We start from the raw sequence: 25,678 nt of genomic DNA on the forward strand, positions 1-25,678 counted from the left end.
CATATTTGGTAAATGGTTCCTGCTGCTTTTGCAGCTGTTATTCTGGCTGGCTGTTGTCCCATTCTATGGATATGGATAAAGCCTCATGCCCTCTCCTAAGACCGTAGGTGCTTCTGCTCCTCCGAGCATCACTGCACAGCTGTGGATTCACTGGTTCATATATGCCCATGTGCAGCTGGAATAGATGGGACCAAACTCTTCCCCAAAATGTCAGGCCACCCTTGTAGTGTTGAAACTTCAGCTCTATATTACTGTGATCCTGTTATGTCATATATACCACAAATTGGTTCTTCGGCCTGTCATTTGTGTATCTCTTGATAAAGGTTTCTACTATGGAGGTTTTACATTTTAGGTAAATAATAATAATACATTGTTTCTTATGGCTTTTTATTTCATGCCTTACTTGGGGTTTCATTCTTTAACCTAAACTGCCCTGATTATTATGCAGAGTTGGTCTCAAATCTGGGACGGTCCTCCTACCTCAGCCACACAGGTGCTGGGATTATAGATGTGAGTCACTTCATCAGTCATTCCTTTTTTTTTCTATGTGAAAGAAGGCTGGGGCTTCCCCAAATCTTTTGATTTCATCTCCCCATTTGAAAATGCAAGTTGCAGGAGAGCTAGAGATGGGCTCTTCCTCTTTCTCTATACTTCCTGATTCACGTATTGGCAGGCGCTTGGTAGTCGTAGACATTTGTTGATAACTATACCCGCTAGGAATCAGTGCTGATATTCCATCCACAACTTTCAAGTCCGTGCTTGACTATTTAGGGCTTTTTATTCTGAAGACTTCTATTTTGAATTGTTAGCCCTATTCTACAAGGTAACCCATCTTTAACCCCCTTTCACTCACCAGATAGCAAAGTGCTTCTTTCTGCTTATAGTTATTTTCCACAGAATTTAAAGGCCTCAGAAAACAAATTAAAGGTGGATCAAAAGAGTGGGTATCATTTGTTCCTGGTTTGTAACCCATTGCTTCTAATGATGTCCTTTAAGGATGAAATCCTGCAGACTCTCATGCTGTCCCTGCCCTCAGTGAAACATCACCCAGTCCACAGATGAGTGGGACTGACAACTTTGGTTCCATCCTCCCTTCCAATTTAATTAGAGAGAAGCTCGAAAGGGCAGCCACCTTCTTCCAATATCCATGTGTCAGGTTGAGAATGTCTTATGCACTTTCTTCATTTCAACCATCGAAACCTCTGGTGGCCTCTTTTTTTTTTCTTCTTTTGTTTTTTATTTAAAAAGAAGGAGAAGAAATATCCCTCATGCTATGCTTTTTAAATGAAGTGACTTGTCAAGTCAGAGACTGTAGCTGTAATCTGAAAGGCAGTAAATTTAGCGACCCTCACTTGCACTGACAACCTGTCCAGCACTTGAAACATAAATAGCAGTGGAGACAAATCGCTGCTGTTTTCCTATTAGGCTTCAGCCCGATGGCCTCACAGCCTTCCTTGGTGCCTTGGCCCAGCCTGGTCAATCAGCTGCTTTTAAGAGCAGGCAGGAGCTCTCCTCTTCACTTCCACTTGGCCTAGATGTGTGCTCCTGAGCTGCACTTGGCCCTACCCAGACTGATCTGTCTGCTTCACAGAAAGGTTAAAAACCCCATACTGAAGGATGTAGTAAGCAGACACCTGGAACCCAAAATGAATGTCCACAGATTGTTCAATCCCCAGCTTATACACCTTGGTATAAAAGGAAGACACCAACTACCAGACCCCTTGTTATTGTTACAGTGAGCCTAGAGTCTTACCAAAGGCTGTCCAAATTATGTTAGCTGGAAACACCACACTGGCATCACTTCAATCTGTACTGAAACATGTTCCTGGCTGCTCTACTTCCCACCTCCTCCTCCACTTTCCATTGACTATGTATTGATGTTAAGCAAGAATAGTTCTCTCTGAATTGGAGAACCACATTCAGCAATGAGCTGATCCCAGGAAAGGAGCTGGGATTTAGGGGTGAACCCAAATGAGCCATTTCAGCATCTGGACATGCAAAGGAAGAATGGAGGGGCCAGAGAGGGTGGCTATGTTTTGCTTGCTTTTAATTACATTTCAAAGGCAGTTACAGAACTCTGCCTAGCTGATCTTCCACAGTGCAGCTGCCCTGCTGGGTTTAACACACTCACTTACAAAATGCCAATTGATTTATGTGACTCTTGAAAACAGCAACTGCTGCTCTCATCTCTCATGATATTTAATCCTCAGTCATGGCAGAAACGCTAATAACAGGTCGAGTATTACCCCTGCCGTTTTGATGACAATGGTAAAGGAATCTTGGTCGTTGCTGCCTCTGTCCAGCAATTCAAATCTTCACCTCACCCTCCATATTACAAAACAATCTTGCAAACAATCAAGATCTGCGGGAATTCTTACTTCTATTTTATTCCCAAAGGGTTCATCTAGAGTATTTTTTTTCTTTTTATCCAGCTTTAACTACTTGCTGCTTCGGTCCTCCATTCTTATTGATGAAGCTGGAGAAGAACAGTGAAATTGCTTTACAATATAATGTTTGTATTAGTCCCATTTTCCACCGTTTTGGAGAACAGAATCCAAATAACACTTCAGTGCCCCTTGCAAAGCCTCCCTGATTACATCAGGCTACAGTAAATAGCATAATGGGAACAGATGTACACAAGGGAGATGATCACACGATAAGGGACTAGGTAGCTTGCTCTCTTATAACAATAGTCCTTGCTAACTAACCAGGATCCTCTAAGAAATTTCTCCCATGGACAATGATTCAATGACCCAATTACCTCCCACAAAACCACATCTCTTCCAGGTTCCACCACCTAATGTTTACAAACTGGAGACCAAGTTTCCAGCACAGGAATCCTTAGGGGACTTACTCAAACCACATAAAAGCACAGATATAATCCATCAGACAGACATGTTACATATCCACATATCCCAGTTGCCATGGTTTGTAGACTAAGCATTTAAATCACCATTCACTCAGAACCACACAGAAACCTGATATTTTTAAGCACCCATGGGTATTGTACAGGATGTCCCAAGAAGACCTGAGTCCTACCAATACCAACAACATGAAGGTTAGAAAGCACCCCACTCCACCATAAGCATTCTGCCTTTATTTTCCAAGTGATGCCAACTGCATTTGTACTTAAGAACTTATTAGCTCCCACCAAACACAAAGTAGTTAGAACCTATTTCTTCACATTTGAAAAAAAAAAAAAACAAGTAAGCCACAGTAAATATCTCAGGAGGTTAACTTGAAGCATGTGTCCCAAATTCTTATTTTTCTCCCTTCATGTGTGATATTTCTTCCACTTTCTCTCTTTGGACCCAGACTTAACTTAAGCATTCTTCTTCCCATGGTGCTGCAAGCAGCAGCCACTGTCAATAATGACTATGGTGACTTTTTGGATATCTTTGAAGAAACTGTCCATCTATTTCATAAAATCATAGGAAAGTTTATCAGGGTACCGAAAAACAGGATTTGGGAGTGTGGGGTTGCCTCCATGTGTAATTGCAGAAGTTCTAATCCCCAGCACCCTCACAAATGCCAGATTGGCTGGTGGCTAGCCTAAAATCTTAGCATTCAAAAGGTGGTCGAGCCATCTCCATAGCAAATTGGCTGCCTAGATTACAAATAAGCAAATTCTGAGTTCAAACTACAGTCCCTTTTTCGATATATAAAGTAGAGAGTGATTGAAGAAGACACCTAATGTCAGTCAATCTCTGGCTTCCACAAATGCAGTTATGCACATGTGCACAAATATGCACACCCTCTGAAATGCACACATGTGTAAAATGCTCACATACATTGCACAAAAAGAGAAAAAAATGATGCTAATAAGCGAAGGACTTCGGGTAAATAGAGCCCTGTGAGATTTTATTCTTAGAAACCATGTTTCTCTGGAATAGAAAAAAAGAAGAAAGGAAAGAGGAAGGGGGAAGGAAGTTAGGAAGAAAGGAATGGAGGGAGTGAGGAAGGAGGGAAGGAACGAGGGAAGGAGGGGAGGGGAGGGGAGGGGAGGGGAGGGGAGGGGAGGGGAGGGGAGGGGAGGGGAGGGGAGGGGAGGGGAGGGGAGGGGAGGGGAGGGGAGGGGAGGGGAGGGAAGGGGAGGGAAGGGAAGGGAAGGGAAGGGAAGGGAAGGGAAGGGAAGGGAAGGGAAGGGAAGGGAAGGGAAGGGAAGGGAAGGGAAGGGAAGGGAAGGGAAGGGAAGGGAAGGGAAGGGAAGGACAGAACCCTGCGGATACCGGATTAAATTATCAGATGGGTGCTCAGATGAAGCAACTCAGAACCCCTGCTGTCCTCCACACCTGTGAGTGTCCTCTCTTGAAGGTCCTCCTTTCTCTTCCATGAGCATCTCCATTTCAAACCACTTCCTTTATGGTTTGCCTGCTGCCTCTCATACTTTTGTCTGTTGACCTCCAGAAAGCCCATTTGTGGAGAAACCCCACCTTGCCAATGGTAAGTCCGGTGCTAGAGGCTTCCAGGGCTCCTTTGCTAGGTGTGGGCATTTTCATGTGTCAGAAGTTTATAATACTAATGGGAGAACTTCTAAAAACACATGCATGAGGCCCAACTTTCAAATGTTATTTTTCACAGACTGCTTTGCTTGCTTCTCTTGGTAAAGAGGGTAAGTGAAGTGTACAGAAAACGGTTGTGTGCTTCCCTGGGTTTCTATAACAAAATTCCACTGTTTTCCTAGCTTCCTAGTCTCCTCTACTCACACTGCTGTTTTATATACTGGAGGGAGAAATTCCCTAGATTCGAGAAACTATGAACTAAGCAAATGCTAGCTTCCCTCAGCAATGCAAAAGGATAAAATAAAGAATGGTATGCTTAATTCTGATCATGTGCTTCAAAACCCCTCAGATCTGGTTTAAACATCAGCACTCTCTTACATTATGAACTTGGGTAACTTCTGACTCAACTCTAAACCTGTGTCTGCATCCTCAAGTGATATTAAGGATACCATGACTTGATATAATATCTTTTGACTATTACTGCTGACTATATTAGCCCATTCTTTTAAGATTTATTTATTTCATGTATATGATTGCCCTGTAACTCTCTTCAGACACATGCCAGAAGAGGGCATCAGATCCCATTACAGATGCTTTTGAGCCACCATATGATTGCTGGGAATTGAGGTCAGGACCTCAGGAAGAGCAGGCAGTGTTCTTAACCACGGAGCCATCTCTCCAGCACCATTTTAGCCCATTCTTAAGCAAATATTAAATAGTACCTCATTCAACAACTGTTCTAGGTTCAATGAGCATGTGGAGGGGGAAGTCTGAAATAAAGAATTGGACAGGGAAAAATGGATAGCAGCAAGTGAAGTAAGAGACTTTATTAGGGAAGGATGCACTTCCAAAAGACGAAGAAGGGTCTGAGCAGAAAAAAGGGTGGGGGTGGGTTTGCAGTCCTACAGTGCCTGCTACACAAGGACAGAACCTTGTGTCACATAACATGGGCTTTGGGGTAATATCTCCTGATTCTTGCACATACTTTATCTATTATATATAGTTCCACCTACAGCTTCATTTATCTTATGTTTCATTAACATCTTTGTCTTAAGATTTATTTTAATTTGAAGTGTGTGTGTGTGTGTGTGTGTGTGTGCGCGCGCGCGCGCGCGCGCGCGCACGCGCTTATACTCACAAATAGATGCAACTTCCCACAAAGGCTCATAAAGGATGTTGAATTAGTTGAAGCTGGATTTACTAGTCCAGTCACAACTAGTAACTGAACTCAGGTCCTCTGCAAAAGGAACAAGTGCTCTTAACTACTCCATCTCTCCTACCTCCAAATATCAGTATTTTTTTCTTTTTGGTTGTACTGGAGACTGAATCCAAGGCATTAGACATGCCAGAGAAGTGCTCTACCACTGACATACATCCTCAGGACAAGCCAGCATATTATATCTCCATCTAGGGGTGTGCTATTCAGTATTATAATTTTAGGGCATCTTCGGACTCTTTAGCCTGCCTCTGCATCTGTGCCCATGGCTCTAGTCAGTTCCAGCCTCAGCTTGGGGCTTTCTAGTTTCCTCTTTGCTAACAAGATGTTCTCATATGCCAGCTGTGCAGTGTCTTATAAGGTCTTCTGGATCTCACGGCCTGAAGCTCCTGCCTCAGATCTGTACTATTTTATGAACTTTCAATAGGTTCCAACATTTTGCTGGACTCCAACAGGTACATCAGGCAACTTTAGCTATCCCTACAGTGTAAAAAGCACAATATGGAGTATACAATATAACCACAGCAATTTTCAATACAAGTCCTATGGTGAGCTAAATATAGATGGTCTTGATTTTTCTCTAACAGGAAGTACCAATGCCAGTAGACTAGTGTGCATACAGTAAAGAATTTCAAGACCCAGGGCTGGAAAGGATGTGTGGATGTTGGCCCCAGCTAGGATGCTGAGCTTAAACAATGTCAGCAAGCTGATATTGTGTGTGAGAACAAAAATGCAAATAGAGATGAATTTGATCTCTGTGGATGCCAGAGAAAATAATTCCGGAGCATTCTTATTTTGCCCAAGCTCATTCACTGAGGCAAAGCCAATTGTGACTCTCCCCTGGCTTTGAACTTGTCCCTGCTTTCTGACTGCACTGTTGGGAGCTGCAGAAGGCATGAATCCAGTTTGCATATTCCACACCCTGTTGTGTTTTACCATTCAAATAAGGAGCATTCATCTATAGGAGCAACCCACTCCTTCCTGTCCACGAAATTCAAACATCTTAATAGTCACATAGGTCTTCAGAAAGCTTACCCTTTTTTCTTCTCTTTGTCTATCCCTTCCTCAGAATGATCTTTAATGTATCCGGTCCCCACCTGGTTTCCTGCAAGGCATCCCCCTGTTCCTATTCTCTCAAGATGGCGGCTCCTTTCAGTCACTCACCACTCTCTTCCCAAGCTGACAGAAGTGGATGACAAGTGGTTTCCACCTTAGGATAGCAGCATTGTAAATACCACAGGCTCTCTCCGTGGTATAGGAAGCTAAGAAACAAAAGACTTCAAAGGATCCAAAGAGAAGCACACTAGGGATACAAGCAAAACCGGATGCAGGCGTCCTGTGCATTTATTATGTCCTCTCACTCTTCCCTTCCTGAACATGTTTGAATGGAGTACGCTGTGTAGAAATGTAGTGAAGGAGCAAAACCAGGAATACATTATCATGTCCTCAAGAATAAAAAAAAAAAGGAAAAGAAAAAAGAAAAAGGGGAAATAGTACAGGAACTGTAAGAACAGATCCTTGAACAGATCCTTGTTACAGCATTTGAAGGTCACCCAGGAAACTTCAAATGGCATCACTCATTTGTGATACTTTCTCCTTTTGTGTACAAGTTCATAGCCTGTCTCTTTTGTCTTTATTCTCATCTCCAAACACAGACTCATCGAACACACACATGCACATCCCCTGCAAGATAAATTTCAGCTTTTTGCTTTTCATTAAACTATATGTTTGCATTTAACGATACTGTGTTTACAACCACATATATGTAAATAGCCAAATTCAGATGAGTGAAGGGGAGGCCATCCCAAACACATTTCCCCCTATGGAAAAATAGCTCTAAGTCGCTTTAAGACGCCTCTCAGAACACAGCAAGAAATGATTTGTCTATTTCTAAACAGACAGCAGTCCTTTGAGTTCTGCCTTGTTAAGCCCACAAAATACTCAACATCATCAAGTTTCATGAATTGCCCTTCTTGAATCTCAAATAAAACAAAAGAATATCAGATCTTATAATGAGTAATAAGGTAGGAGGCCTTTAAAATGTATTGTTTAAAAAAATAAAAATAAATAAATAAATGTATTGTTTTATGTCGAACAGAGAGTACATTGTCATATCCTGGTGGGGGGTGGGGGCATGAGAATAGCCTACTGTGTTTACTGAGAGAATATTAGAGTTAGAGGGAGAGTGGATTTTTATAGTAGTAGTTGATTTATTAAATATCTGTGTGTGTGTGTGTGTGTGTGTATGCATGCCTATTTCTCTGTGTCTGTGTGTGTGTGTGACACATGCACACTCACATACAGAGAGAGAGAGAGAGAGAAGGAAAGAGTGTAAGAAGCTCCATAGAAGGATATCCAGTTGCAAACGACTGCTGACTTACAAGGACTAGTTGACTTTGTAAACTCAATTTCACCAAAGCACAACACCTGCTATGCTCTAGTGAGTGTTATTTCTGACTGCTTGGCCTCCACACTATGGAACACCAAAGAGAATACTTCCCTCTTGCCCTTAGCCCTGGGTTCTTCTTTCTGACTCATGAAGACATACTAATGGAATTAGTAAGGCACAACTTGAATACACAGAGACAAAAAGGAGGTCATGATAGCTGAGTGCAAGGGTATGAAAGGTACAGACACTGAAGAAGACAGGAAGTTATCTGGCTTCTAGCTGAATTATTGCCAGAAGACACAAAATTACACTAAGCAGGGGTAATTTAAATTAAACACCAGACAGCAGAATAAACATAACATTCATCAGAGTGAGAAAAGTGGTAGAGGTGTTTAAGATACAAAAAAGTTTGAAATTTTCATTTTAAGCAAAATGTATATAAGGGTAGACAATAACAGATTGGAATAGGAGAAAAAATCTAAATTGACGTTTGCAAGTTCTCCAGACAATTTAAATGGCAGGTTATGGGTCCCTTTCTGTCCTAAGAAGTTTTTGAAGGGGCAGGGCATGGTGATGGAATCCTTCAGTGGTCAGAAGCTAGACATGTGACAGAGGGGATTGTGTCTCCACAGGAGGATACACAGAGAGTAAAAGGAAAAGCACAGGGGAACAGGAGTGCTGCTTGAGCATCCTCTGGTTCACAATTCATGTGGCTTATGGTGTGCTTTAAAACCATTGCAGCTGCTGAGACACAAAGGGAAAACATCTTGTCAAGCCTGTTTCTTTTGGAGCTCAGCTCGTGGCTGAAGCAATGATTCCACACAGCATTTACATCCTTAGGACATATCAAGCAATGCCTCTGCCCAGCCCTTAACAGCAGTATGTTCTGCACACTAGCTTCCCCAGCACACTGATACTCTCTCAGGACCATTAAAGAAGAATGGATTTTTTTATGATGACTTCCATATGTGGCTCCATTCTCTTAAGCTGTGTGAGGTGTTGTAACTGCCTCTAATACCTTCTTGTGTTGCTTAATTCTGTTCAGCTGTGTCCCAGCCCATCAGGACTACTATAATGAAAAACTATAGGTGGCTTACAAACAACAGGAACTTATTGAATACAGTTCTAGAGGATGGAAAGTCCAAGATCAAAGTGTCTGCATACAGATTATCTGGTGAGGCCTCATTTACTGGTTCATCGAATACCTTTCTCTGTTGTGTCCTTACAAGGGGCCCATTCTTATGCTCCTATCACCCCCCCAAGGCTTTAGACTTCCAACTTGCATTACATTGTAGATTAAGTCTCAGCACTCACATTGTGGAAGAGCCAGATATTAAATCTGTACCAAGCTACTGGAGTAAACATTTACCAATTTCCTAATCAATGGCAAAGCTCATGCAAGTTCATGGAAGATGCTACGGGTAGAAAACAACCCAGAGGCTTACAATCTGGACTGCTCGAAACAGAAGACCTCGTGCTTCCTAAGCCATCACTCTGAACTAATGAGAAATTCTTGACTGAAGTAGTAGAAATACTGCCTTACAGGTAACCCTTGTGGGCTTAAGCAAAATATAATAGCAAGAATGCCGGAAATACCCGAGTTTCAACTAGAGGATCCAGAAGAAAAGAAAGGAAGAATAACAATGTATACACAGAGGTCTTATCCAGTGGTGTAAATAATTATCAGGCTGGTTGAATGAGGGAAACTCATGTACTTTATCCTAACAGAACTTCTCCATCCTAATGAGACTCTAGCCCGGTGTTGATTTCTGAAAAATAGAGGTATCGCTGGAGTAGAGGAGGCTATCATGGGAGGAGGAGAAAGGATATCTGCCTCCCCTGTGGGTATTCTCATGAAAGGAAAACCCTCCTTCCTTTCTCAGGTAGTATTGGGAAGTTCTTGCAGGCATGAGACTGAGAGTTTATCTGATGGAGACCTGCTTTATTGGCTACTTCTGGGGTGCACAGTGAGGAGTCTAGGTTGAGATTAATTAACATGTACATTGGTGTATCAGAATCCCAAACCCCAAATCCAATAAATATGGCTTTATTTATAGTTTTATTCTCCAACTAGTAAGCCTGAGGGAATACGGAGGAAAGCTTCTTTTTTTTCCTCCCACAACAGACTTATTTCTTTAAGAAAATAGAATGTGGGGAGGGATCAGTGGCTGCTCCCCCCATTTCTAGATATGTTGTAGGAATTGAAAAGAATGCAGTGTTTCACCGATTGCCAAGCCTGTACCCATTCTTTCTCCTACTGAAAATTCTATACTCACATAAAATAAGTTTTGCAATTATGAAAGAGGGCAGGTAGAAAAATCTTAAAATTCTCGTTGTCTTTAACACTTCTTGCTATAATCTATCATTACTCTTAAACCCCAAAAATGTGACCTTTTATATTTTCTACATAGTTTACATCCTACATCATATGGAGCATGTGATCTTGTCTGTTTACATGCTTGAAGACGGGAAAGGGAAAGCTTAGGTAGAAATTAACCCATTTGGAAATAATATTCTGAGATGTATCTTAGTGTGCATCACTTTCAGTAAAAACATGTGCTATTCAGAATACACTAAAGCCAAAGCAAATAATTGTATTATTACTATTCTTTATTTTCTCAAAGCCAGTCACCTTGTCTGTTGGCAGAGATTAGAAGCTTCTGATGTTCCCAACAGTTGAGTGATAAAATGTTATCAAAGAGGTCCTGTGTCCTTCTGGGAGTCTAGTTAACAGGCTTGGTTGACATATCAAGACAATGAATTCCTGTCCATGCTGTCTGGATGTTATGTTGATTTGGCCATTTGGGGATTTTTTAGGAAAGGAACAGCTTGTGGCATTTGAGAGGAGCCATTAATTGGTACCATTTAGTGTAGCATGATGAGGAGCGAGATTCCATCATGGGGCACAACTGTGTCAACATCCTTCCCAGCTGCTCTGTGCTAACCCAATGGGCAGTGGAATTGTGAATTTGGTCATGTGAGGGGCATAGGATTTCACTATAGTTAAAGTCCATGGACCTTTCTATCTATGCTTTAGCTAAGTCATTTCTGTTGTCCAACCTCCCTGTCTACTCTCTCTTTCCCCCTTTAATGTCCCCTCCCGCTATTTTCCTTTCAATCTATGTAGGAAAAAAAGAGGTTCATTAAATTGGTTAGGTTCCTTGTGAGAGTGTAAAAGATTTCCTGTGTACTCTTTCTTTATGGAAACAAAGCATCTGATTTTGTAGATTGTTCCAAAATGGAGCCTTCCTGTCCCTAACTCCAACTGTTAACATGGGTGTAGCTTCTTATGCCTAGACTTGGTGTCTCAGCTGCACACTCTCATGCATCTACCCATGGGTTGAGAGCCTGGATGGTAATCAACACAAGGGTTAGCACAGGGTTTATATTTAAATATTTAGATCTATTTTTCTTGATATATGTATGTATGTGGCACATATGTGTAAGTGGCTGTAGAAGCCAGATGAGGGCATCAGGTTCCTTAGAACTGGAGTCACAGGTGGTTATGAGATGGCTGAAGTACTTACTGTTAACTGAACTTGAGGTCTATGGAAGACCAGGAAACCATCTTTCCTACTGAGCCATCTTTCTAGTCCGGCACGTGATTTTTGTGATAAGCAAGATCTACATAATAAGAGTGTGGCATCTCTTGCAAGCAATTCACTCTCTTTTGACCAGCTCCGTTGGTGTAGGAGGGTAACTTGTAAAGGGGATTGCCAATGCATCATGCAGATCCCTGGTGCTTCCTGTTGACTCCTGCCCCTACTTTGTTCCAAATACTTGACTAACAACCGACGGATATGAATGCTTGAGCACTCTAGTCTCTTATCTTCTTGTTATTGGGACAGTGTTAAATGGGACATGTGTCGTCCCTGGAGTCCCCAAAGGGCCAAGTCAGCATTGTTTCTGGAGATTTAACCTGGCATCATAACATTGTTTGGCTTCTTTCTCTTCCAGCTACCACTCCCCCCCCTTCCTCTACCTGTTCTTCCTCAAAGCACTTCCCACTTAATCACAATCACAAGAAACTTTATCTTGGCGTCTGCATCTGCAGATTCTGACCTCCAACAAAGCACATTGTCAAATTAATGAAAAGCCATGTTGATTTGTTGCTTTTAAAAGGAAAAGAAAGCAGTAAACTGCTGCATATTTTAGACTTATAAAAATAATCATGCAATTGTCTTGTTTTTTTTTTTTCAGGAAGAGAATTTGAAGGAGAAGAAGAATATCTGGAGATCCTAGGCATCACCAGGGAACAGTCAGGCAAATATGAGTGCAAGGCTGCCAACGAGGTCTCCTCGGCGGATGTCAAACAAGTCAAGGTCACTGTGAACTGTGAGTATAGGAGCAGCAGGTGTTCCGTGCCCAGGGCACGCTTCCACTCCCAGTGAGCTCTACAGATTCCATTAGCGAAAGCTCATAGCATTTCAAGCAGATGTTCCTCTGGTCACGGATGCACATTTATACATTGGACACTTCCAAGGGCGAGACTTGGCCTTTGAATTTGATAAATCAACTTTTCTGATTCTAAATATAACCAGTAATGCATTTCACAATAGCCTCTGTCTTTTACTCAGACGGTGGAATTAAGAAAACATGATGAGACTCCACTTGAGCTTCTGGCAGTCACTGTTGTAGAGCCTGTGGACAGCAAGGTCATACTACTTTGGGAAAAGCAACAATCCGTATCTACTTTAGCTGGAATTTTTATCTTAATGCATTGTTTGTCAGAATTGAATAGCCCCAAGATTATATTTTATCCTCTGCTCTTTAACTAATTGGCCTTGGGACCAAATTCAAGCCCATTTGGTCAGATACAGCGTGTCCCTGATGGCTAGAGGGGAATGTCTGATAAGTTCATTTTGGTTATCTATTTCTCCTAAAGCCTGGGCATTAGAAATGAAGATTTCACTACGATGCATAGGTAAGTGAGCGTACTTTGAACTTGTCAGATGAAAGGCTCCTTAGATGTAGTTCAAAGTGGGAAAAGGGAGGAAGAGGGGAATCTATAGGATGTGTGTCACCCAGCAAAGGAATAGAAAATTTGTTTATGCTACTCAATTACGAGTGACTTTCTATAGCATTCAAATTCAAGATTCTTTACCACATAATTGTGCATAAGGACATGAAAGGACAAAGAGATGTCCTGACAGCTCCCTCTCCCTCTCCCTCTCCCTCTCCCTCTCCCTCTCCCTCTCCCTCTCCCTCTCCCTCTCCCTCTCCCTCTCCCTCTCCCTCTCCCTCTCCCTCTCCCTCTCCCTCTCCCTCTCCCTCTCCCTCTCCCTCTCCCTCGTCTCCTCTCCTCTCCTCTCTCTCCATGCACATATATTTATTATCTCACTCATACACACATATACCCATTTATGCACATAACACATACATACACAATCACACGTGGTACAAATACTTTAGCCCACATCTGAAAGTGTATTTTAGGCCATGATGAAATACATTTTTGCCTTCCTACATCTTTGCTGCTGTCTCCTATATGCCAGAGTCAGTATAAATGAACTCTAGTCTTCTGAAAACCCTGACAATGTAATATATAATCAAGTCCAATTTAAAGCATTAGAAATTCAAGTGTGAATTTAGGGAATCGCCTATCCAAGGTAACAAAAAAGCAAATGTAAGAAAGCAGGGTTCAGCCTCGGGTCTATTTGACTCTGAAGCCCAAACCTTCCAAGAGGGAAGAGGAAGAAGAGAAATTTCAAATATTTGTAATGCTCAACATAGCTTCCTATTAGGGATTTAAGCATGCTATTAGTCTCACCATGATTCAATGAGATAAGCATCATTATTATTGCTTTAGAATTTTGGAATGGAGCTTGTTGAAGGTGGCTTAGCCTCTGCTGGAATGCCCTGGTCTCCAGTGCCTACCTCCAGTCAGCCTTATAGCTTTCCGAAATGGGCAGTGAAGACTCTACTGTGTACCTTGGGGAAAACAACAGATACAGCACTGAACTCCACATTTATGATCTCATTTTTAAGAGCAAGGGGTTGCATTTGATGAGCTGTGAAGTGCTTTTATCCCTAGCTGTCTCCAATTTTTTTTTTTTAGTAATAGAGTTTTGAAATGCCAGTATTACTATTCTTTTGCAGTACTGGGTGTGTTTCAAAGATGCATTAATGATCTCAATGTTATAAAATGCTTTAGGTCCTTTTTTCACATGAAAGGCAATTTCTCTGGGTGTTTATATAAGTTTGTAATTAGGTTAGTTAACTTCTTTTATGCACACATAGCCATGCTATCATCTGCCACCTCTTCTCTGACTTTTAGAGTCAAGATTTCATTTTCCCTTAATTGACCTTCAACTTAATTAGGTTTCTGAAAGTCCAATCATGTAGTAAATAGAAAATATTTATGCTTCCATTGTATGAAACATCAAAGTGGTCTGAATTGGAGATGGTTTCCAAGATCAAAGCTAGTCGCCCGGGTCCTGTTATTATTGAAGCAATTAGTCTGACATTGCTCCTTCACTGTCCCCAAAGTATAATTTAGATCTGGAAAAAATACTGATAATTTTCAAGAAAACTTTTATGAAAATATGAGCTTTTGCCAGTAATGAGTGAATCAGTAAATACGGACAGAGCCCGCCGATTCTCAAAAATTATCTTGGAAGAATTCAATTAGACATCCAAATGTGTTCTAACCAAGAGGAACAAGAATGTGCTTGGCCCCACAAAAATAGTCAGGAAATGTTAACTGAAGGTAAGGATAGAAAACTCAAAATAAAACTCCATCATAATATTTTCACAAACTCTATAAATAAATGATGCTGGCTACAAATCAGGAAAATAATTCTAATTTCAAATTCCTCTGGAATCACCTTTTTAATCCAAATCTCATAAAGTACATGTATATAAAATCAGTCCTCACACCAGAAATTCTGTTCAGATAAACCAAGGTAGCCAAACATAGTTTCACTGTGTAAATAGAGTCAGTCTACAGTGGTCTACTACTACATTCAGTCTACATTCAATCTACTACTACTATTCTATAGTTCTCACCTATAGAAAGATAGCCAGGATCACTTCTATCACTTCATCTGAATCTTCTTTCTTTTGTTTAACTTGAGTTCTATTCCATTTCAAACACAGGATTCGGGATTAGGTCATTCAAACAGGATGGCTAAGAAAACTACTGATGGGAGAGATTATCATAATAAACATACCCTGGATACCACTAAAAGAAGCAATCTCAGCACTTATAACTTTCCCACTGCCACTCATTGATTCATTTACTCATTTGCCAACAGATGTTTGTTACAGGACACATAGAGGCTAGCACAGTAAGGAAGGGAGACATAACAGTTTCACCCGTTGAGCTCACAGCAGATTCTGTAGCCTCTCCTTTTTATTTCTCTTAGATAACCTGCCTCTGTGGTAGGTCTATATCGTTGCACATGGCCATTTTACAGGCAAAGTCTATTTCCTAAGTGGTAGGAGGTCCAGGCACCTATAGAAAGCTAAATCTTTGCCTCAAAATCTTTGTCATTGAATAAATTTGGTGAAATTTATGGAATGGACAAGACTTTTGACTTTCTGTGTCTTATGAAGGCACAGATTATATCAACCACAAAAATCCACTTTCCTGGCTCTATGCTCTCAATTGCACCTTCCATTATGCATTAATGTGCCTCTAGGATAGTATCTACCACAGAGCAAGTGTTCAATAGATGCATGCTATTGCTTTTATTCAGATCTTTCTAGAGTGGACTTCTTTTCTATTCATGAGGAAATTCCTAAACAATGCTCTTAGATCTCATTTCCCCCACACACAACTGACATGTTAGTGTCTCCATCTTTTACCTACAATCTCTCTCTCTCTCTCTCTCTCTCTCTCTCTCTCTCTCTCTCTCTCTCTCTCTCACACACACACACGCACACACACACACACACATTGATCACCTTTAACATTTCCTCTCTTCATCTATCTCCCTTTCACCTAACTCTGCAACTAGAACTAAATGGCTCACCCTATACAAATGGTAGGGGCCTGGTGACAAGGATATCGCTGAAGCTCTTACATGTGTGGCAGTTTAGAAAAAGCAGAGATTACTGAACAACATGCACCACCTGTTGAGTATACACATGTATATTTAGGGAAATAATGTCTCACTGTAGAGTGAGACCTCAAGTTATTCATGGCAACACCTACCAAGTGCTGCCCTTATATTTTCCAAATAACATTTTCACTTATATTTTGAGAATTTCTATTATAGAGTTAATCATAGCTATTCTCCTCTCCCAGAGCCTTCCAGATATTCCACCGGCTCCCTTACCCCAAACTGTGTCTCTAGTTTCATACTCCCTCCACCCCCTCTCTCTTATATACACAGAATGTAAACATTCCCTGGGCCAAAGTCAAAGAACTTATGAATGGCAAACTTCAGACTCCAAGGTCTAACTCAAATTTCTTTCTACCCATACCCAGCAAAGCAGTAGAGGCAAAAAGCAACTGGTGTAGCTACTTTAGATGCTGAAAGTGTTCTTTACGTCTGATTTCATACAATATTTGCCTTACACCTGTATACGAGATCCGTAGGTATCATTGTCTGTATTCATAGGCAAGAGGCTGAGACAGGTGTCTATGGCAACAGTAGAGGCACAGGAGAAAGTCAGACCTGCATCTTCAGATCTATGTCACTATGTGTTCTACCATTTTTTTCAACGTTCTGTAAACATTTACAGAAATCTGCAACACTAACTTTTCAAGTTCCCTTAAATTATATTTTATTTCCTTATTAAGAGTCCATTCTTGGGGCTGGAGAGTTGGCTCAGTGGCTAAGGATACTTATTGTTCTTATATAGAATCCTGGTTTGGTTCCCAGTATTCACATACCTATGGAAGCTTACAACCATCATAACTGCAGTTCCAGTGAATCTGACCTCCCTGGACTCTAAGGGCACTGGGATTTGTGCAAGTGGTGCACAGATGTATATGTGAGCAAGAACTTCATACGTATAAAATAAAATAAAAATCTTAAAAATAAAATGAAAGAACTTATTCAAACAAACAAAGCAGCTCAGAGATGTTCCGAACATGATGAGCATGGATCTAAATCCATTCTTCAGCAAACACAGCTCAGATGTTTTTGAACAAGTTACTAACCCCCTACAAATTTTCCTTCTTGTTCTCCAAATAGCACTACTAACACATTGCTCTTAGGGCTGTAATTTGGACAGATAAGGATGTCTAACATCCTTATCTAATAGGTGTCTATAGTATTGTAAATCATATCCTTTATTCAAATTTTATGATTTTTTGCTATCTTTCCCAATATTAAGAAGATTAAATGAATGTGAGTTTTTGCCTGAGCCACTCTTATCCTTATTATCATCATTCTGATGGAAAGAATTTTGTCATCAGTGCTGTAAGAATAAGAAAGCTCTGATTAATGTTTTCAGAACCTGAAATTTTGAAGGTAAAAACAATGGAGGAATCATTTGACAATTGTATGTAAGCGCTCTTCCAACATTGTATAAAGAATGACAATGAATCTCTCTGTGCAGCATTTGTAGGAACCACATTGTTTATTATAAACCATATTTTGAGCAGGCACACCTATTATTTTAACTCTACAAGTCTTGCTACAGTATACTTCATAAGACTCTTTCTTAGCCATAGCTACACAGAATTCATTCCAAATGAACTTTGGAATGTTCATTCACAAAAGCCATGGAAGAAGACCTGGACCATGATGTGATTTGAGAAATAAGAGGAGCAATGAGCTTTTGCGTTGCTTATTAGTGGCTGTGAATTGACTGAATTGACTTTGATGAAAGGAACTTGCAGGTTCTAAATGAAAAAAAGCAAGTGGTTGGACTTGGTGGTTGACCAGAGTCATCCTTTTTCTAGATTTAATGTTCTTACCCCTAGTTTCTAGATAGCTTCCAGCATGCTGGGGCCTCTAACAGCTTGAGAAACAGTTTGCTGCTTACCTGCTCACGTGTGAAACACATTCATAAATAAGGATGAGTTTGAAAGGCTAAATGTTTCCATGGTAGAGGTCAAAGTAGAAGTAGTACCAACTAGTCCCTTGTAACCACACACACACCAGGCACCTTAGTCAAGAATGTCTGCCTTTATGAGTTCTAGATCCAGCTTTGAGAACAAGAAGACCCCCAGCTCCTTGGCCAAAAGCTAAATCCCAAAAGCACAAAGAACTATTCTTTTAGAACAGAAAGATCTGAAGTCCAAAGAACTTGGAACAACATAGTGAGACACTATCTTCAAAACAAAAACAGACAAAACCAAACAGGACAAAGAGAAGTGATGAGATAAGCAGGCTCAATGTGTTCCCATTTCTTTTAGTCAGAAAAAAAAATCATTATCCCCCAAGTAATAGACATCAAGTAATAGGTAAGTTAAATAATATGGACTTACACAGTCAGAGCAAGGAATGTTCTGCAAAATTATGCATCTGGGACTTGTGATCCTAATACTATCCCAGAAGGCTTTGAGGGAATGCACCTCAACTATACTGTATCAATATGCTTTAGCTCTGAGTAACATGGTGGTGATGGTGGGGATGGTGGTGGTGGCGGTGGTGGTCATGGTGATGGTGGTGGTGGAGGTCGTGGCAATAGCGGTAATGGTGGTGGTAGTGGCAGTAATAGTGGTGGTGGTTATGGTGATGATGGTAGCAGTATTGGTGATGGTAGGATTTAAGGGTGTGTGTTTTTCTTGACTGGATAAATGACAGACTAATGAAACATCAGTCTTCACTAAGGATTTGTCAATTATATGTATGTCCTCCAAAAACAAACATGTCTTGAGATTAATTTTCCATATTGAATAATTAAGCAAACTATTGAATCAGAAGTAACATTGTCTTTCCTACTAACATCAGTGGAACACTGAGCTACCAACTGTGATGGCATGGGTGTCTGAAGAGCAGGAAAAATATGGAATAAGTGAGGATACAAAACTAATTGGTCTGAGTTATTACACTGTTGGTCATCTCTACCTTATTTATTGATTTACAGTGTGTGTGTGTGTGTGTGTGTGATGCATATGCCATATGTTCATGTGCATGTATCCACATGTGTACACGTGTGTTTATAGGCCCATATGTGTATGCATATGTTTGAAGAAGAGAGATAAACTTCAGGTGTCTTCCTCTACTGTTCTCTGTACCTTAATGGTTTGTTTGATTTTTGGCTTTGTCTTTGTTTTAAGATGGGATTTCTCACTGAAAGTGGAGTCCACCAATTGGCTGGGCTGCCTGGCCAGTAATCTATCAGGCCTCGCCCAATCTTAGCATTACAGACATGCACCAACATGCTTAGGGTTTCACATGGGTGCTGGTGACCTGAACTCAGATCCTCAGACATTTTCATCAAACTCAACTCACTGAGCCATATTCCACCTTTTGTGCACATTATTTTGGTGGATTGCATCTTTTGATGCCCAAACAGATAACCCTGGATGTTATCCCTTTCTCCTTCCTCCTTTCCCCTTTACATCTAATCCATTGGTAGGTAATCATTTCAAAAGCTCTGTATATTTCAAATCCATCCTCTCCTTCCCATCTCTTTATCATAAACCTGGTGCAGAATCTTTCTAAATTCCTTCATCAGCTTCCAAATGGGCCTCCCTGCTGCTAGCTCCAGGACTTTATTGATGAGAGAATTGAAGCACTGTGACTCTGGGCAAAGTACTAAAGTCTCTAATAAGAAAGAACAAGGAGGGGCCAAGCTCCAATTTGAGCTCACATATATCAAATTTAAATCTAAGCTTAAAACCTTCTCTATTTTATGCTCTATCCCTCTACCAATAATTCTACCATCCGCAAAAATACATCCAATTCATGCATTATCTTTTGAACGGATGGGCTTTAATGACCTAGATAGCCAATCATAAGTAGAAAGTCTTTTCAATGGAAGCTTGCTGATCATTTTAAGCTGTCTCTTTCTTTAAAAAGATAAGGAAGGAGGAAAGAACTTAAGCTCATGTGGATGATTCTAAATCTAGGCTCAAACCTCAGATTTCAGATTTCCTACCACTGACCACTAGCTCTAGCTCCTAACCTATGGAGTAGACCAGGGAATTATCTAGAAAGCTAGAAATTTAAAGGCAAGCATGGTTAAAAGTGTAAAAATGCATGTGCTATAATGATATTGACAGCTCAGCTTTAAGGATTAGGTTGGGAGAATTGTTATATAGTTTTAAAGTACAGTTCCCTTCTTGTATAAATGACAAGCCAAGGCTCAGGCTGTAGGTAGACTACACATAAGTCTGTGCATGGAGAGGGCCATAAGCCAAACCAAAACTCTGTTCCAGCACCCCTACTTTCAGTTCAGTGTTTTGTTTTTTGTTTTTATTCTGTCTACCTTTTCAACATAGCATCTTCTCATTTTGTGCCTCTAAGAAAATGAGCAGCTAAGTCTAAACCAAAAGAGTACCAACAATAATTCCCCAGACTACTGTTTACATACGGTTTGACAGAATTATCCAATACCTTCTCACTCTTTTTCTCTCTGAAAAAAATCCATAGTAATGGTAAAGTGAGATGGAAAGTAACTGCAATTACAGACTGGTCTGACATTGTTCTACATGATTCTAACTCAGGACCAGAGTTTCTTTACACAAAGAACATTAAAACTGATTCCCAAAACTGTAAGAGTACAAAAACCAAACTTAAATAGCATAGCCCAGATCGTTAAGTGAATTATGCATTGTAAAGTTTATTTTATTAGTTATTTTTATTTTATTATTTATTTATTTATTTTATTAGTTATTTATTAGTTTATTAGTTATTTTATTAATTAACTTTTCCTTCACAAAATCTGAGTGACCTGAGTGGTGCTTGGGCTTATTTTTTCCATACAAGTTACCTATTTTTCCCAGCTAAGTTATCACTCCCTGGAAACTAACCTTTAGATGAAAAAGTTCTCTTTCTGTGTGTCTCTCATTTGCTTTGTGTCTCTCTCTTATCTGTGTGGTGTGGTGTGGTGTGGTGTGGTGTGGTGTGGTGTGGTGTGGTGTGGTGTGGTGTGGTGTGGTGTGGTGTGGTGTGACATGGTGGTGGTGCATATGTACATGAGGGCCTTCAAGTATAACTTTCTAGAATGCCATCAGATTTCTTTAAGTCATCAGTTAGGCTAAATTTCCTGACCAACAATCTTCAGGGCATCCTCCTGTCTCCACCTCCCCACCCCTAGGATTACAGGCTCATGCAATGATATGTAGCACTTTTACATGGGGGCTTGGAATCAAAGTTGGGGGTTTGTGCTTACAAGGTAAGGGCTTTACTGGATGAGCCAATCCCCTTGACCTGGGGTAATCTTTTTCTCAAACTTTACATGGGCAAAAAACCTCAGTAGATCAAGGAGATCATGTCTCCCATATTGTCTTACTTCACTTTAGTAGGACATGTGTAAAGTGTCATGGCAAAAATACATTATCAGATAAGGTTTTTACTTCATCTCAAGTCAATTATAGTTTGAGAGGCCCATTTAAAGGCTCCTTCTAGAAAGAAAGAAAGAAAGAAAGAAAGAAAGAAAGAAAGAAAGAAAGAAAGAAAGAAAGAAAGGACGAAAGAACGAAAGAACGAAAGAAGAAAGAAAGAGAGGAAGGAAGGAAGGAAGAGAGGGAGGGAGGGAGGGAGGGAGGGAGGGAGGGAGGGAGGAAGGAAGGAAGGAAGGAAGGAAGGAAGGAAGGAAGGAAGGAAGGAAGGAAGGAAGGAAGGAAGGGAAAGAAAGAAAGAAAGAAAGAAAGAAAGAAAGAAAGAAAGAAAGAAAGAAAGAAAGAAAGAAAGAAAGAAAGATGGAAGAAAGGAAGAAAGAAAGATACGGATCAATAGAGATAGATAGAGATATCCAATTGCCATTGAGAGTGAAGGACTAATGACAAACAGATCTTCTGTTCAGTATTAGACATACCATATTGCAGCTCATATATAAAAGCCAAATTTGCTTGTGTCATTGTAACAGAAGGGAACACATAGGAGCAAAGACTGGAACAATGACCTCATGGTAGTTTTCTTGCTTATTTGTTTCTAGACTCCTCTGACAACCTATGGCAGTTTCAGATTAGAATAACTTTAACCCTTTCATTTGCCTCAGACACCTCAAAGCTTTCATTAATACAGTAATAATAGCAATAAGAAAAAAAAATGGTCCAATTATGTGTTTGTCCAGTGACTAAATACAAGCACCATTCTTAGGAAGGGTGTGAGTTCAGCTTCTAAGCATCCATGTCAGATGGCTCACAGGTCCAGGACATCCAGTACCTCTGTGAACTCCATGGGCTCCAACATTCAAATTATAACACACACACACACACACACACACACAGAGAGAGAGAGAGAGAGAGAGAGAGAGAGAGAGAGAGAGAGAGAGAGAGAGAGAGAGACAGGGACAGGGACAGGGACAGGGAGAGAGGGAGAGGGAGAGAGAAGCTTGGCTTCTATTCACATAAAATGCCATTGAGTGTTATATCAGCCAACTGTACATCCCATCAGTCATATTTCACTTTACTTTAGCTTGCTGGTGACCAGTCCCATCTAGCTGATCCCAAGGCATGTCAATGATGCTTCCACATAATTGTTTTCTTGTCTCTCTCCAATCAGATGTCTTGGGTACCAATTCTAGAGCCTCCTCCTTTCATGTAAACCTGTGCATCCCTCCTTCCTACAGATTCTCCCACTGCAGCCCTTTGTGCTCAGAGCATCCTTTGCTCACACATAGTAATCATCTCTGTCTGCTCTTGCTACAGATCCACCCACTATCACAGAGTCAAAGAGCAACGAAGCCACCACAGGACGACAAGCTTCCCTCAAATGTGAGGCCTCAGCAGTGCCTGCACCTGACTTTGAGTGGTACCGGGATGACACCAGGTACATGCTAAACCCTTTATACCTCAAGTTCAAAATGATGATCTCAAAGTCTCCCAGAGCCTAAGAGCAAGACCTCGCTCATCTGTAATGTACATTTTTCCTTTGCAACATCTTCTTTATTCCATCACTTAGGAATTGTAGCCCTTAAGCTGAACCCAAAAGCACTCAAGAAAAGTTAAAATAGTGAAGAATATGATTTAATTGATAATTTCCACCTATATATCTTTCTTGAATGTAGTAGAAACTTAGCTTTAATGGAACTCACCCATTGCTGTTTCTTCTTTGTGGATGGACATCATCAATTGGTTCTAATAATAGAAGTTACATGGTTATAATGAATAAGTGAGGAAAGATAAACGCTATTTCCTCTCCTCTTTTTAAAAGCTCCAGTGTAAAGATGAGGAAGAGACCACAAAGTCATGCCCTTCAGCTGCACCACTCTAACTCCTCTGTTTTCTACTCTTAGGATAAACAGTGCAAATGGCCTTGAGATTAAGAGCACTGAGGGCCAGTCCTCCCTGACGGTGACCAATGTCACTGAGGAACACTATGGCAACTATACCTGTGTGGCTGCCAACAAGCTCGGTGTCACCAATGCCAGCCTAGTCCTTTTCAGTAAGTATGCCAAAACAGAGCCTGATTCCATGCAAGTAATAGAGTTCCCGCATATTGACTTGAAATCTATCTGCCATCCCTTAAAGGTAAACCCTATACAAAAATAAGAATATTCCCACTGAAAGCAGAGTGGAGATGGCCAGTCTCCACAAACAGCAATATTTACAGATAGAAGAACTATTCTCTCTACTCTCTTACTTTGGATAACTTCCCAGTTTTTCATCTGTGTTTCATAGTTTCATTTTTTTCCTGTTTGGTTATTCTTCAAGAATATTCAAAGAATATACATTTATTTTGTGGTGGCCTCTTTAAGAAACTGGAGTAATGTAAGGGCCAGGAAATGGATGGCTCTTATAATATGCCAGAGAGTAGTTATTGGAAAAGAAATGTCCAGCGAAAGCAGATGAAGTACTGGGAAAAGGAGAGGCTGGAAAAGGAAAATGTTTCTCCTAGCACAAGTGGAAGGGTAGACAGAATGTTTAACACATAATATAAAATTTGAAGGAGAAAGAGATTCTGTAGGATGGTTTCCCTATGAGAGTAAGTTTACATTGCTGATTCACCATTTGCAACAGAGGAAGAATCGTGGGAAAGGGAGCATTTCTGAAGATCAGAGAAGACCCTGAAAGTTGGCAGAGAAGGAATCAGTCCTTTCTAAAGGTGCAGATGTAGGAGACCCCACCTTGGAGTCTGCTCATGGGCAACAGGCTCAGTCATATCTGTAATCCCACAACCTTGTTGGTCAGGTAGATATAATTCTAGATTCAAATGTCCCTGAGAGACAGAGGATGCTGAATGGGTCATGGGAAGTTGATAGTATGTAAGACATGAAGGCTTTATTTATCAGAATAAGTAAAGCAAAAATGGTTAAAACCTTCTGAGCCACAAAATTCACTTAAATTAAGTAGAAAATTCTTTAAAGGTTTTATTATAATTTTAAAATAACAAACCACTAAACACTTTTTTTTTTTACTCTATCTATGCACATTTGGAAAAAATTACTATGGCTAGGAAAGATGTCTTCATCTTGTTGTGTTCAATTTAGATGAGCCTTCAAGGGGAAAAAAAAAGGATTCTTTGAAGAAAAATCAATTTAAGTGAGAGTTCTCTTGAAGGGTTGTATTAAAGTGTTTTGGAAATTGCTGAATATCTAACACTACTTTTGTAAAACAACAACCATAAACTACCCTATACATGGCTTTAAGTTTCTCATTCTTAACAGTCTGGCTTCGGTCTGTGGTCGTTGCATGGGGGATAGCTATACAAATGCTACATCAACGTGAAGCTGAAAACTCCTATCTTGCTTATTTGTCTCTAAAGAATAAATGTAAAAAGTCTTTGCTCCAACTGGAGACAGTACTCACCATACCCTTGGGGAACTATGCACTAGGAGATGTAGTTACCCATTCCTTCCTGACCTAAGGAATTCCAGAGATATAGGCAAACCCTAGGTGCAATGATAAATCTGAGAGTCTGACAAACCTACAAGAACCGACTCAAGTAGAACATCATTCTCCTAACAGAAAAGTTTTAAAGGGATCACAAAATAGAAAATGCAACAAGATTATTTAGAAAAATGAAAAATTATATAGCACATTAAGATATATTTTCTTCTCATCTCACAGAGAATATGAAAAGCAGGAGAGATATACAGTTCAAGTAACTGATAAAACATGGCCTTAAGGCTGAGGAAGGAAACGTTGAGGAGAGAATATTCACACAGAGAGGTAGAGCAAAGGCTGGGTTATAGACAGTGGAGACACTTGTAGGACCTAATGAAAGGGAACTACCCATTGCAACCATCCGTGGAAGGATTTAACATGGTAAAATTAGGAAATGTGAAGAATTTTAGAGAATTTCAGATTCTAAACTGAGAATCGGGGAATTGGTCAAATGTTTCCTATCACAATGTCCTTCATGATTTGGGGAGAGTCATCCTCAATTTTGAAGAACACAGTGCTGTAATAGGTGGGAGCCATCTCCTCAGAGGTCCCATACTGCCCTCTACACAGCATCATGCATGCAGAAGTACCAGTTTTGTATGCAGCACATAATATACACAGCATAAGCCTTCCCCTTGGTTAACAATTGTTTCCCTGCTTTATGATAAAGT

At 40.5% G+C, this 25,678-nt stretch overlaps 1 protein-coding gene across 5 annotated transcripts in view; it reads left to right on the forward strand.

The window, feature by feature from the left end:
• Lsamp (limbic system associated membrane protein) overlaps positions 1-25,678 on the forward strand; it is a 2,143,093-nt gene that overhangs the window by 2,089,160 nt on the left and 28,255 nt on the right. For all 5 annotated transcript variants that reach the window (XM_021184808.3, XM_085832472.1, XM_021184809.3 and 2 more), the window contains 3 exons: positions 12,308-12,442; positions 22,830-22,950; positions 23,417-23,565. In XM_021184808.3, the coding sequence (XP_021040467.2) occupies positions 12,308-12,442; positions 22,830-22,950; positions 23,417-23,565 (405 nt within the window). The remainder of the gene's footprint in view (positions 1-12,307; positions 12,443-22,829; positions 22,951-23,416; positions 23,566-25,678) is intronic.

Source organism: Mus caroli, unplaced genomic scaffold (assembly GCF_978045245.1).
Source record: "Mus caroli unplaced genomic scaffold, Mus_caroli_1 scaffold_17, whole genome shotgun sequence".
In the NCBI taxonomy this organism is placed as follows: domain Eukaryota; kingdom Metazoa; phylum Chordata; class Mammalia; order Rodentia; family Muridae; genus Mus; species Mus caroli.